The following is a 12,983-nucleotide window of genomic DNA, read 5'->3' as shown; positions in this document are numbered from 1 at the left end:
TTGGTCCCAAGGGAGCATGCTGCTATTTAGTGCAGAAGCGCTGGAACAACATTGGCTTTTTTTCAGAGTCAAAGTGGACTCTTTGAGACTCAGACTACTAGAGGGAGGGTGTGGGACAGGATTTGTCAAAGGAACACCACAACCCTGAACTCAGTGGGACTGTGTGGTTGTTTGTGAATGTTATATTTTTTAATTTGATAGTGCTAGCAAATAAAATATTTACCTTTTTTCATAAAAGTGAGTAATTTGCTGGATACTGATTTATTGTTGTACTGTGTGCATTTTGGGTTGTGAGTCTTGGACTGCTCAGACCACGCTGCCCAGAGAGACATCAGGAGTAAAAGGCCTCAATCCAAACGGTTGGGACCAGTAACCCCTGCTTTTCCCGTTGCCCTTGGATAGGGGTTCTGATATTGGCACTGCCCTGTTTGATATGTGGTATTTACCACTTTTTCTCATGGGATGATCGAGATGAAGTTTTTCACATTTTTAGGAAGCAGTTTTATCCATAATCTTCATGTACAAGTCATAACATTATAATACCTTGGTTGTCTTGATAATAATGACTTTTTTTCTTATTGCAGTCACTGTTTTGGAGCAAGACATCTGATCTGGTGCATCGTTATGTGAATGCAGCACAAAATGTAATCACCTTGGAAGACACACTCTTGGGATACATCGCAAATGGTCTCTTATGGTGTGGCAAATCTTACACTTCAGGTATGATCATAATAATGTTAGCACGGGTAGGAAAAAGTAAAAATACATTTTTTCAGAGCCATGCACGTTATCATTTTAAGCACAAAGAAAATATGAGAGAAGAATAATGTGCAAATTATAGACATATATTTAAAAAAGGGTTTGGCAACAGTTTTCCTGGACTTTGCCAAAAATGTCCTTTCTCTTAAATCTTTTACGATTGCCATATTTTTTTTTTTAATCTTCTTTATTAGTTTTATGCAAAAAAAATATAACAAACATTCGCATGGTGTAGGTACAATTACTATACAAAACAGTCTTGTGTGCAAGTGTTAACGCGTCCCTTTATGATAATTTATTACACATCAGGACTCGTTTTAGGCCAATGAATCTTTTGACCCAGTTGAGAGACACCTTAGGACGAGATAACTAATCAATATTCTAATCAATACGTCAATAATGTAATCAATATTTATCGCAACAATACATTTCACCTTAGTCAAAGTCATTAATTAATTCAAGACGCTACAGTGACCTTTCAGCCATGAATAACCACACTGGTTTAGTAGAATTTTATGAGTTTTATTCCCTATTGCTTACAATTCTAATAGCAGGTACGTCAATCTCAAAACCAAGAAACATAAACACAATATGGCAACTTTGGTAAGATTTGGTAAGATTTGGTAAGATTTCATTAAAGCGAGAATCACAAACATCAGAACATAACACAGCGTGAACATAGATCAATGTAGCAGAGTGTCAATAATGCGTCAATGCAACAAAGCATAGATTCGGTCATTTGTCTATTTGCGTCAGTTTTGGTGAACACCTGTCCTAACCACTGATTAGCATTAGCATGTTGGGCTTCATGCAAAATAATTTAGAACACTAATTTGGAAAACATCTATCTAAGGTCTCTGTCAAATTTAAGCAGTTGGTACCTAGAAAGGAAAGCAAACAGACAAATCACAAATGCATTGTCATAATTATCCTCCAAGGTTTAGGTCAGCGTACAGGTTCAGTCTTCGTCTTCAGGACATCAGTCAATTCGCCATCAGTCAAAACTCAGCTCCGGGGTAAAAGGGCACTTCCCTCATAAGGAGGTAAAGTGTAACATGGACAAATCTAAGGGGCGAGGATGGTTTTAAGTAAAGCAACAGGTCACCAAACAGAGTGACAGAGTTTCTGGATAAAATCAATAGCATTTCCTAACCCACCTAAATGACTCCCCGTGACATGGGTTTTCATCCCTTTTCCATTGTACATTCCCCCAAAACTCTATTGGACATTTGTTATACCCCACTATCTTTAACCTATCAGAAAATACATTAGGTAACCTAACTCTTCACCCCATATTATTTTACAAGTCTTTGATTGGTCTCCATAATTGACGTCTTCAGAGGTGGCACGTCCGGTATGAATTCATCTTTCTGTAATTCTTTGCACATCTTTTGGTCAGCAGCTCCATTGTCTTCACCGGTTTGAATGACCTTGTACATTACATTAATCTACACTGTTTCAGTTTGTTTTTAACATTTATTCTGCAAACAAGAAAAAGGCTATGAGAACGGATCTAACATGGTTACATTCGTCTTCTAGTTTGAAAAAAAAAAAAGAATCATGCTGGGTCGTGTCCTTTTATGAGTCAGCACACTGCAAAATAGAAAAATACATTTATTGTGAGAGCCAAGCAGCTAAGCTTCGGCTCATGCTAATTTAAGGCCTATGGGGATTTCAGCACAACGCAATTAGTATAAACTTATTTAAACACAATATAAACATTTTAGTCATCATTATTAGTCTACGTATACATTGGCGGCCACTACCCGTGGTCACATTTCAAGTGCACGTTTTAAGCAAAATTATTATTATTATAGTTACTATACAGCATTATCACACATTAATTCATAAACATTTCATGTTAATATAGATTATATAAGCTACGCTCTCTCACAAGTTTATAATATGATTGGCAATATTGGCTCCCTGATGCCTATCCCCATTAAGCATGGCATGTTATAGGTAATCATCCACCCTGACATGACCAAGCCTGCTTTCCACAACCGCACGTTTCCAATAGCCTTCTGTGAGTTTTCATGTGTATATGAGCAAAACCAGTTGGTACCATGGCCGGAGGGTCTAGTGTGAGTCCTATTGTAGGGATGTTTGGTTCCAGGGAAGGCGTATGGGGGAAAAAGGAGGCAGCAGGGGATGGGGTGTATGTGATGCCAGTTACATGTTGTAGCCTCAGAGGTGTAGGGACAGGGTGCTCCTACGTAGGTGTAAGGGGCTATCCAGCATTAGAGTCAGACACATCATGTTGTATGTGACTCAATAAAGCCAGAAGGGGTAATATAATCCTTTGTGTCATGGCTCTCCATGGAGTGCTCACTTGGAGCTGCGGATGACATGGCGATCTTCACTTTCTGTAAATATACCTGCCATTTCGGAGGTGTCTTTGGCGCTGTGTGACCCAGTGCCCATGCTGCCAGTATCAATTGTTGTTCTGCAAGAATGGCAGATTTCAGGTCCGATAGCCACACCTGTCATTGTGGGGGTATTGTGGACTTCCAGGACATTGCTATCCAATGTTTTGCAAGCATCAGTGAGAGATCTTAAAATCTATTAATTGATCTACAGGTAGCAGAGCAGGTGGTAATTTCTAACAAGTACTGTATGCTAGTTTGGATGGGTGTACCCAGCGCCTCTCTAAGGAAAAGTGCAACTTCGTCCCAGAAGACGAATATTTGGGAGCAACCTTATGTGCAGGAAGTCAGCAGGGAAATTACAACAGTGGGGGCAGGCATCGGGCAACCATGGATACATTCAGACCAGGAGTTCTGGAGTGAGGTAAGTATGGTGTAAGTAATTGAACTATTTGTATTTTAGGGATGCATTTATGTAAGTTAGTTTAGGCATTTCTACACATTGAGTCCACTGTTTGTCTGTCAGAACAGTGTTAAGTGCAGTGTCCCAACAGGTGCACAATTGGGTGAGGGGAGCCTCCCTATCGGACCTTAGAGAACCATACAAGTGAGTTACTACCCTGATCCCCACTCCACGCAACAACAGAGTTTGGAATAGCCATGAGGTCTGTGGTTTGTTGTGTGTTTTATGCCAAGTTTCATGCAGGTATCTTGTGAGAGTGGCGTACAGTAGGAAGGATTCCTGAGAGATACTGAAGTCATCTAGAATACTCTCAAACGTGGTCAGAATTGTATCTGTGAATAAATCACCCCAACTAGTTATACCAGCTGTAATCCATGCCACATCTTCTGGTCGCGATTGCAGTGCCTGACAAGCTGGCATCGCCTACGACAGTTCCAGTGCAAAAGGAGGGTAAATAGTTGAATTATCACATATTTGGTCCAGCATTTCTGAGCTACCTGCATGAGTGAATTGCCACTTCTTCTAGTTACCTCCAGTTCGGATCCCACCAACTATTACAACACTGGAGGGAGGGGCGTCTCCCCAGACCAATCCTCCAGCTCGACTGTATTATGGACATTTATCCATTGCATGGGCCATTGAAGTTGGGCTGCTGCAACGTAGAGTACATAGTTGGGGACTCCTACTCCACCCCAATCCATAGGGGCATACAATTTAGTCAGTGTTACTTGCCTTCTCCCGTTACCTCATATGAGACTAACAAAAGGTGTGAGTATGTCTGCAAACAATGGGTATAGTCACCAGTAAGGCGGAAAAGAAATATAGAAATCTGGGTAGTAATATTATTTTGGAGATTGCCTCTCTTCCCAGCGGAGCAAGCGGCAACGACATCCAAAATGGGAGGGAGGATCTCGTGGCAGCAATAGCTCTGCCCACATTATCCTCTATAAGATTAATTTCTGAGTGATATATCCTAACCACCAGGTACTTAATAGTCCGACAGGATCATGTCTGTGGGGTAGGTGGCAATGACGCTTTTTGGGCCTCTGACATAGCCCTTATTGGGAATAGATGGGATTTGCCACAATTCACTTTAAGTCCAGAGGCATCTCCAAAGTACTGGAATATATCAATAACCTGGTAAGAATTGCGGCTGTCATATTTCAATTAGTCCAACAAGTTGTCAGCATAACAGTAACGCTTTATGCCAGTGACCATCCGAGTGAAACCCCCAGTGTGGGGCCTGAGCTCTGAGTGAGCATGCCTGAGGTTCCATTGCCAGTGTAAATATGATAGGGGACAGTGTGCATCCTTGGTGAGTGTCGAGTTCTATAAATAGTAGTTTAGATATAGTGCACCCTGTTTTGACCTAGGCTAGTGGTGTGTTGTAAAGTAGGGAAACCCAGGCAAGGAATTTGGAGCCTATTCCCATTTTCACCAAAATCGCCTGTAGGTAGACAATCCAGGGGTGTCAAAGGCCTTTTCTATATTTATTGCAGCCACCCAGGCATTGGTGTTCGTTAACGTGCCAAGTCCATTAGCATGAGGAGGCGATGTAGGTTCAGAAAGGTGTTACACCCTGGTGTGATCCCATTTTGATCGGAATGTACTATGGTTTGCGCTATAAGGACCAGATGATTAGAAAATATCTTACCCAGTATCTTGTAGTCCGAATTGAAAAGGGAAAGGGGTCTCTACAACCCCAATAGCAATAGGTCCCAATCATGTTTGCATAGGGTCACTAATGAAGTCTCGCAGAGTGTGTTAGGGAGCATTCACTTTGAGAGGGCTGAAATTTACATTCTAAGTAGGAACTTGGTGTTGAAGGCTGCATAAAATTCTATTGGCCAGCCAGCCACCCCCAAGGTTTTAATGCAAGCCATTTTTTTAATCACTTCTGAGATCTCGGTTTCAGTGATGCCTGTTTCGAAGTCTGCACGCATACTTACCCAGCCGCAGCAGTTGTATTGTGTCTAGAAAGGATAAAAAAATTTAAGGGGTGTCTGTGTGTCATGGGTCTGGGTATAAGTCCTTATAGTAGGCATGAAATGCAGTGTTGATTTCCTTTTGCGTGTTGAGAAGTGTGCCCCGCCTATTGCTTATCGTGGTGATTGTGTGCCCTGGCCTTTCAGAACATGCCAGTAATTTACCCACTTTATCGCCCTCTATGTGTTTTGGGGCTCAGTATTTAGTATAGTCTATTTTGCACAGTTCTGTTAGTGTTCCGGTATATGTCAATCGCGAGCTTGCTAAACGGGCAGCTTCCAATGGGTCATCAGGAAGCTGCCTTTCCTGTTGCCTGATGTCTGGTTCTAGGGTATGTAGTTCTCTACATGATGTCAAATTCGAGCCATAGACAGATTTAATTATGTGTCCTCGCGGTACTGCCTTAAAGGCATCCCATTCAATGCTGGGGTCCGAGGCTGTACCCTCATTGTGTGTGAAATAAGTAGTGATATGGTTGGAGATGGCTCTACAGAAGGACTCATCCTGTAGAGCTCCAGCTGGTATGCGCCAACTTTGGGTACAAGGACCTTCTTGGCCCACATCTGTTGGAGTTGTAGGGGACAATGATCCAATTCTGCTTTGGAAACTCTAGTGAGGGCCTTTTTGTTGCAGTATAAAAGGTCGATCCTGGTGTGTATGTCATGTAACCCTGAATATTAAGAATATTCCCTGAGTAAACGATGAAACTGTGCCATGCTTCTGTCACCTATGCATGTGATGCCCAACATGTAAAGTTTTGTGTAAGCGATATGGAGTGTGCTCCTGCCAGTGGGGGGGGAGGGGGGGCGGGAACAGTCCTTGTTCAGATCTGGTACACAGTTGAAATCACAGCCCCAGTAAGTGAGTGGCAGTAGATCATATAGCAGGTCTGGTGTGAGGGACTGTAAGAAAAGGGCTTGATTAATGTTCAGGCATATAAGGATATGAAGGAGATATCAGTTCCCTCTAGTGTTTCCTTTAGAACAGTGTATCTGCCTTCAGGATCAATCTTCGTGTGTACTATCTCTAGGGGGATCCCCGGGGCTACCCAGATGAGTATGCCCTTTGCATATTGAGAGTAGGGAGTGCCCGCTAATATACCCCTCTACTGACACCGCATGCGCTCTAAGTCTGATGCTTTGAGGTGTGTTTCCTGTAACAGCGCATCTTGAACCTTACATCTACACAGGTATTGGTAGACTCTGTAACATTTCACATAACTAGGCAGGCCCTGTACATTCCATGTTAGTATTGTACATTGTGTGATAGATCATATTTCGAGTAGAGACATCATGGGCCTCACGTGCCCTGTTTCACAAGGTCACAAACAAACGGTGTCCTGTTACCCCAGAGACACAGATACCACAACACCTCAGCTCAGAGTCTATTGTAACATTAGTCATAGCAAGAGAGTTCATTACCATATGTACAGCAAAAACAAAAAGATAACACCTAATAAAGTCCTCTCTCTATGGTCAGTAGGCCAACGGGCGTCCAACCCAAAGAATCAATATGAAATTAGAAAAAATGACCATTGAGGAAAGAATCACAGTCTATAACAGAATAACAATACAAAGGGTGGTGGCGGTCAAGCAGTAGAAGAGACAAGAGATTACGGCGTCTCAGCCCCCAGCTACTTATGTAATTAGTCTTGTTGAGGGTTTCTTATGTGGGTGACCTATTATTGAGGTGCCCACGTCCCCGTATAGTGGGTGGCATATACTCACAATCATATGACAAAATCAGATGTTTGGAGGTAACATTCGGACCTTCTCCAAAGAGGTGTGCTCCAAATGTTACAGGTAAACCAAACAGATTTGTCAGTCTATGACGGTGTAATGTCAAAAGAGACCCACAGTGATTGGGTCGTAATTGTCTGGAAGGGGGTGCAAATGAAGGGCCCTGCCCAAGTGTCAGCTACCACTTCCCTGTGGCAAGGGATGCCTATTTGAAGGGTACCCCAAGTGTCATATGAAAACCCTCAGTAGATGTGTCAAGCAGAATGTGACTCTGAAGCAGTACTTGACACATTAATGTTAAAAAGGATCCTCCATCCTTCCCTGCATATTCTACCAGGTTCAGATGGGGGGACAACACTGCACATTCTGGGCAACCTATTGTTTGCTGCTGGGAGAAAGTGTCCAATGCATTCATGTCTAATTAAATGGCAATTACTGGTTGACCAAAGACAGAGACCAAAAAATGCAGATTTAGCTTCCAGGAACTTCAGGCAAGGCAAAGGCAACTAAAGTTGCTTCCCTGTAATATTTAGACAAAAATACTACTTCACAACTGAAATGAACTATTTTTCTAGCTAATCCCATTCCCAAATTGCAGTATTAATTTTTTGAATATTGCATCCCAATGCTTTCCAATGGAACAACCAACCATGCTACAGTGCAAAATAGCTTTGAGAGGTTCGTAATACTAAGGACATGCTTCACATTACACATTACATGTCCTACTTTAAAATACTATGCTCCCTGTCTTATGGGCAGTGAGGCCTACTCAGGGGTGGCCTACTGATATTTAAAAGGGGGGCGAATACTTGTCAAAAGGGGGCTATTTTGATAAATTGAATTTGGAGTCAACTTGCCAGGCTACTAAGGCAGACATTCAGTCATGTTTGCTTTGTCACTGCAGAAGGTGGCACAATGGATGCTGCAACCCACTGGTGACACTTAACCTAATGGCCCTGGGTGCACTCAGACAGATATATTAGGGACCTACAGGTAAAGTTAAAGATTATATTTAGGGATATACAATTTCATCATGTTTAAAGGAGAAGCACAAGCACTTTACCTATGATTAATAGGAGCGAAGTGCACAGAGTTCTATAGCCATCAAAAATAGTGTTCAGCAAAATGGCACACAAACTGGGGTAACCCTGCAGAAAGGTCAAAGTTGCAGCAAAAACACACTATTAACCTTTCTTTTGATAACATCATCTGAGATTGAAGTATTAGATGGTCATAAGGACCCTGACAGGTGGTCGAACGAGTCAACAGAAGCAGTGAAGGCCCCGCCTTATCCACCAGGGAAGTACCCACCCTAATTGGTCATCACTGCCTATTTGGTGCTTTATTTCAGAAGTTTCTTTGAACAACACAATGCATGCACTTTCATCAGAAATGAATGCTGGGCAGACCTACAGGATATGGTAGCCCACTTGACTTATTTTTGTTTCTCACCAACAAGACACTCAAGGCAGGCTTTGCTTATGAGGAATAAAGAAATGATTGCCTGGAATTGCATAGAAGATACAAGTATGGAACACCTGCTTCAGGAGGATCAACCTAAATAGGCCAAGTTTCAGAATACACTGAAGATGGTGATCCTGTGGCTGTTAGACTGGCGGAGAATCCACTGTAAGTCAGTCAGTGGTTTTCCCACCTCTAAATGAGGCACATAAATCACTATCCCTAAATGAACCACTTTTCGTTTTGGATAGAAGGGGGAGTGGATGCAGGAATAAAGGAATACACAATAGAGCCCATTGAAGTCAACACTTAATGAATCTATCAGGGCACTAAGCTGCTATTAAAGCTGTTAAAAATATGAATAATTGACTCCTACAATGTTAAGCATTAACCATATTGTAACTACTTTTCTTTAAGATTAGTACAATCCATTATTTTGGCAAGACGTAGTGAATGACTAAGGAAAATAATCAGATTACACAGTGATTTAAGAAACCTCCTTTTCTAAAAAAATGCAGTAAAGACTTTTATCGGAAGCTGTTAGGAAAACGTGCATAGACACAACATCACAAGAATTCTGAGCTAGTTTCAAGGCAGTCATTCCAATTGAAGTCACATTCCTAAACCCCTCACTAATCATAATCCTACATGGTCAAATCCCAACGTTGCAACAATTATGCTGTTAATAGAAGCAGTGCAATTTTGTTTATTACATATGACCCAAGTAAATGTGTCAGCGTAAAGTTAGAATATTTATAACTAAAACAATCAAAGCATTTCTCGGTTACACAACAGTATACTGTGATCATTTCTAGTAATGTTTTTCCTAAACTTGTTTACAGATAATTTCCCTTCAAACTAAGATGCATATTTTCAAGAAAGTGGAGCATTGGTCCCGATGCGCCACTTTTCTTGCATCGCCCCTGCCAAACCTAATGACACCATGGTTGCATTTACAATATGGCACACAATGGCGGTCATTAGGACAACAGCTTCAAATTTTTTGACGCTATTGTGGCACTTTGCTGCACTAGCATCAACATTTTGACACTAGTGCAGCAAAGTACAGGGAGGCTCATTGATTAAAATTGGTGTGCCATTCTAACACCTGCTCTGGCAGGCATTAAAAATGACAGAAAAAATGGCACACTGAAATGTTGTAAACTTTACTGTGTCATTTCTTCGGGCCTCCCTGCATCAGAACGTCCCCCCTGCATAAATTATGCCCAGCACAGGCATAATGTGGCATAAGGGTTTACAAACTGGTGCACTGCAAGCATTGCGCCATTTTGTAAATTTTGCGCAGGAGAAAGGCCTGCTTATCGCCCCCTTTCGTAAAAAAAATGATGGTTGGGTGGCGCAACGTGGCACTAGGGGCTTGTAAATATGCCCCTAAATCTTTTCTGCCATATTCCAAATATGGCATTTTTTGACTTAAAGCGATTCTTAATTAGAGTGACAGTACACATTACAATACAAAACAAAAAACACATTTCTAAAGCACACAGTAAACTTGAAGGAGGCGTTCCGGCGCCAGCGGAAAGGATAACCCACAAAAGGCAGTACTAGGGAATGTTCACACAAGAATCATAGAGTATTGTCTTTGGATCTTTTCTAAAAACAGTGCTTCTCAGAACAAGAGGAAGCACATTCCACCACCTAGTTTGCAGACCGGCAAAGGATCTACCTCCTCTTCTGGCCTTGTGTATACAAGGAGTTTGAAAAAGTTTACGTTTGTTAGATCGCAAGGATCTCCCCTGAGAGTAAGACATGAAATGGCGCCTAAAGTAGAGAGGGCCTTTATTTTTGTATACACTCAAAGCGAGGGTGAGAGTCTTAAACTGGATCCTTTTATTTGCTGGAGGCCAGTGAAGATGATGTAAATATCTTGATAATGAGACCCTGGAAGAGATTTAAAAAATCAGCTGGGCAGCAGCGTTCTGAATAGTTTGGAGACGCAGAATGAGATAAGCCGGGAGCAGTAAGTACAGGCTATTGGAATAATCCAACTTTGAGATCATTAAGACATGAACAATCATTTTGGATGTTCCACAGGAATGAGGTGCAGCATCCTTCTTAAGGACCTCAGAGTGAAAAAAGTGAAGGCAGATAGTGCCTTAATCTGAGGCTCAAAGGTGAGGTCAGAGACAAATTTCACCCAGAGGTTTCTTACCACTGGGGAAGGACAGCCTCAAACAATTAGAGTCAGGTGTGGACTTAAGCCAAAAAAAAGAATCTCAGTCTTGTCTGAGTTAACCTTTAATTAGCTAACATTAGTCCGGTCCACCACTGAAATGAGACGAGGCTTAAAGGATGATGAAGAATTTTCCTGAAATGGCAGGAGGAGTTAAGTATCATTCACATAGGATCCAACTCTCACTCCCCAGGACTTGACAGTTTTAGCCTGGGGGTGGCAAGTAAATATTGAAAAGGGTAGGGCTAGGAGCAGCCCCTGTGGGACTTCGCAATCCAGAGGCTTTGCTGCAGCGGTGAAAGGGGGAAGAAAAACCATCCAAGTACGCTTGCAAATGAAAGATTTAAGCTGTAGTAGGGCTTGGTCTCTGATACCGACTTTTTCCAGCTTCTCAAGCAAAATAGCGTGTGAGACTGTATCAAAGGCCAAGGAAAGATCCAAGAGCATTACCATGACTATAGTGTTTAAATCTAGGTTTACTTTGACATATTCAGAGACCTCAAGGAGGGCGATCTTAGTAGTATAGCCAGAACAGAATCCTGATTGTGAGTCGTGGAGCAGGTGGTTAGACTCCAAGAAGTGTGTAAGCTGCCTAACCATGTTTTTCTCCAAGAGTTGTGTGACCAGGGGAAAAAGTGAACTAGGCCTAAAATTATTAAGAACCTTAGAATTGGTTGAACACGTCTTGAGCAGGTGGAGCAAAAAAACCTGTTTCCAACAAGAGGGAACAAATGCCAGGCCAAGAGAGCCATTGTGTAATCTATTCAGAAAGGGATTCACCACCGGGCAGCAAGTTTGAGGATGGTTGGGCCGCAAGGCTCGAGCGGAGAACCTGACTTGTATTTACCAAGTTCCATTCAGGATTCCTAAAAGGATGTGGGAGGAACTTTAGACAACAGAGGACCACAAGGGGTATGGGCTGAAGAGTGTGAATCTGCACCAGGAATTGACCATATATTGCTTGAATTTTACTATGATAAAAATCTGAGAGGCCTTTGCAAAGCTCCACTGAGGGAGTTAGAGTATTTTTAGTAGCTGCAGGTGAAAGGAGGTTCTGACCACCTTAAACAACCCTGAGGTGAGTTAATCGGCTTCAGAAATGGACAAAGCAATGAATGTTTTTTGAGCCTTATGGATTGGCTCCTGATATTTCTTAAGATCGGACTAATAGATCAGTTTGTCATCCTTATCATATTTAGTCCTCCATTACCTTTCTAACTTTTTGCAGTATGAATTCTCCAATTTAAGCACATTCAAGAACCAATGAGCAGAGGTCTTAAGTCTCTTAGAAGAGTGGGATTTCAAAGACGCAATAGTATCAATGGCCTTTGTGACCCAGTCATTAAAAAGTGCAGTGTCTTTTTCTAAATCTCCAGTCCGATCACAGATGAAGGACTGAAGTGCATCCATGAGGAGAGAATCATTAACTTTATGCCAGGGTCTAGACATCTTCTTTGTCGGACATGGCAGGTCACAGGGAGTCGGAGTTACAACTTTAAAAGGAATTAAAACATAGTCAGACCAGACAAGTTTCCAAACTGGTTTTACCTTGACCAACAGAGGGTAGGCCAGGATGAGGTTGAGATAGTGACCAGCTTTGTGTGTGGGCACCTTAATAAGTTGCTCAAGGATAAAACCCTCCAAGGAGCTCACAAATTACTGTGCAGATTTGTTGCTAAGGTTACTATGTGAGTAGTAAAAGTTAGCATGCAAAGTAGATACTTTACCTTAGGTGTTAGTCAAGAGCTGTAAAGTTGTGGCATCAGGGAGGTAATAAGCACACCTGATACTGCAAAAGTGGGGGATAAAATAATAGTGAAGGACATGCCCTTTATATTATTAATATTAATAAGTTTAAAGACAAATCAAGAGAAAACAGAGCGATGTATAATAGCCAACCCCCCATTTTTATCATCTTTATCAAACTGCTTGATATAGACGTCTTGGGGGATTGCTAGGGCAATGTCGGCTGCATGTTTCAGTGAGGAAAAGCAAATCACAGTTACTGTCTGTTA

General features: G+C 41.9%; 1 protein-coding gene across 1 annotated transcript in view; it reads left to right on the top strand.

Annotated features, from left to right (window-relative positions):
* LOC138248718 (ADP-ribosyl cyclase/cyclic ADP-ribose hydrolase 1-like) overlaps window positions 1-12,983 on the top strand; it is a 367,725-nt gene that overhangs the window by 152,971 nt on the left and 201,771 nt on the right. The window contains exon 3 of the mRNA XM_069202573.1: window positions 585-720. Within this exon, the coding sequence (XP_069058674.1) occupies window positions 585-720 (136 nt within the window). The remainder of the gene's footprint in view (window positions 1-584; window positions 721-12,983) is intronic.

The sequence above is a fragment of the Pleurodeles waltl genome, chromosome 1_2, assembly GCF_031143425.1.
Source record: "Pleurodeles waltl isolate 20211129_DDA chromosome 1_2, aPleWal1.hap1.20221129, whole genome shotgun sequence".
NCBI lineage: Eukaryota > Metazoa > Chordata > Amphibia > Caudata > Salamandridae > Pleurodeles > Pleurodeles waltl.
The sequence above is the reverse complement of the archived record's forward strand: the minus strand, read 5'-3'. Positions and strand labels throughout refer to the sequence as shown.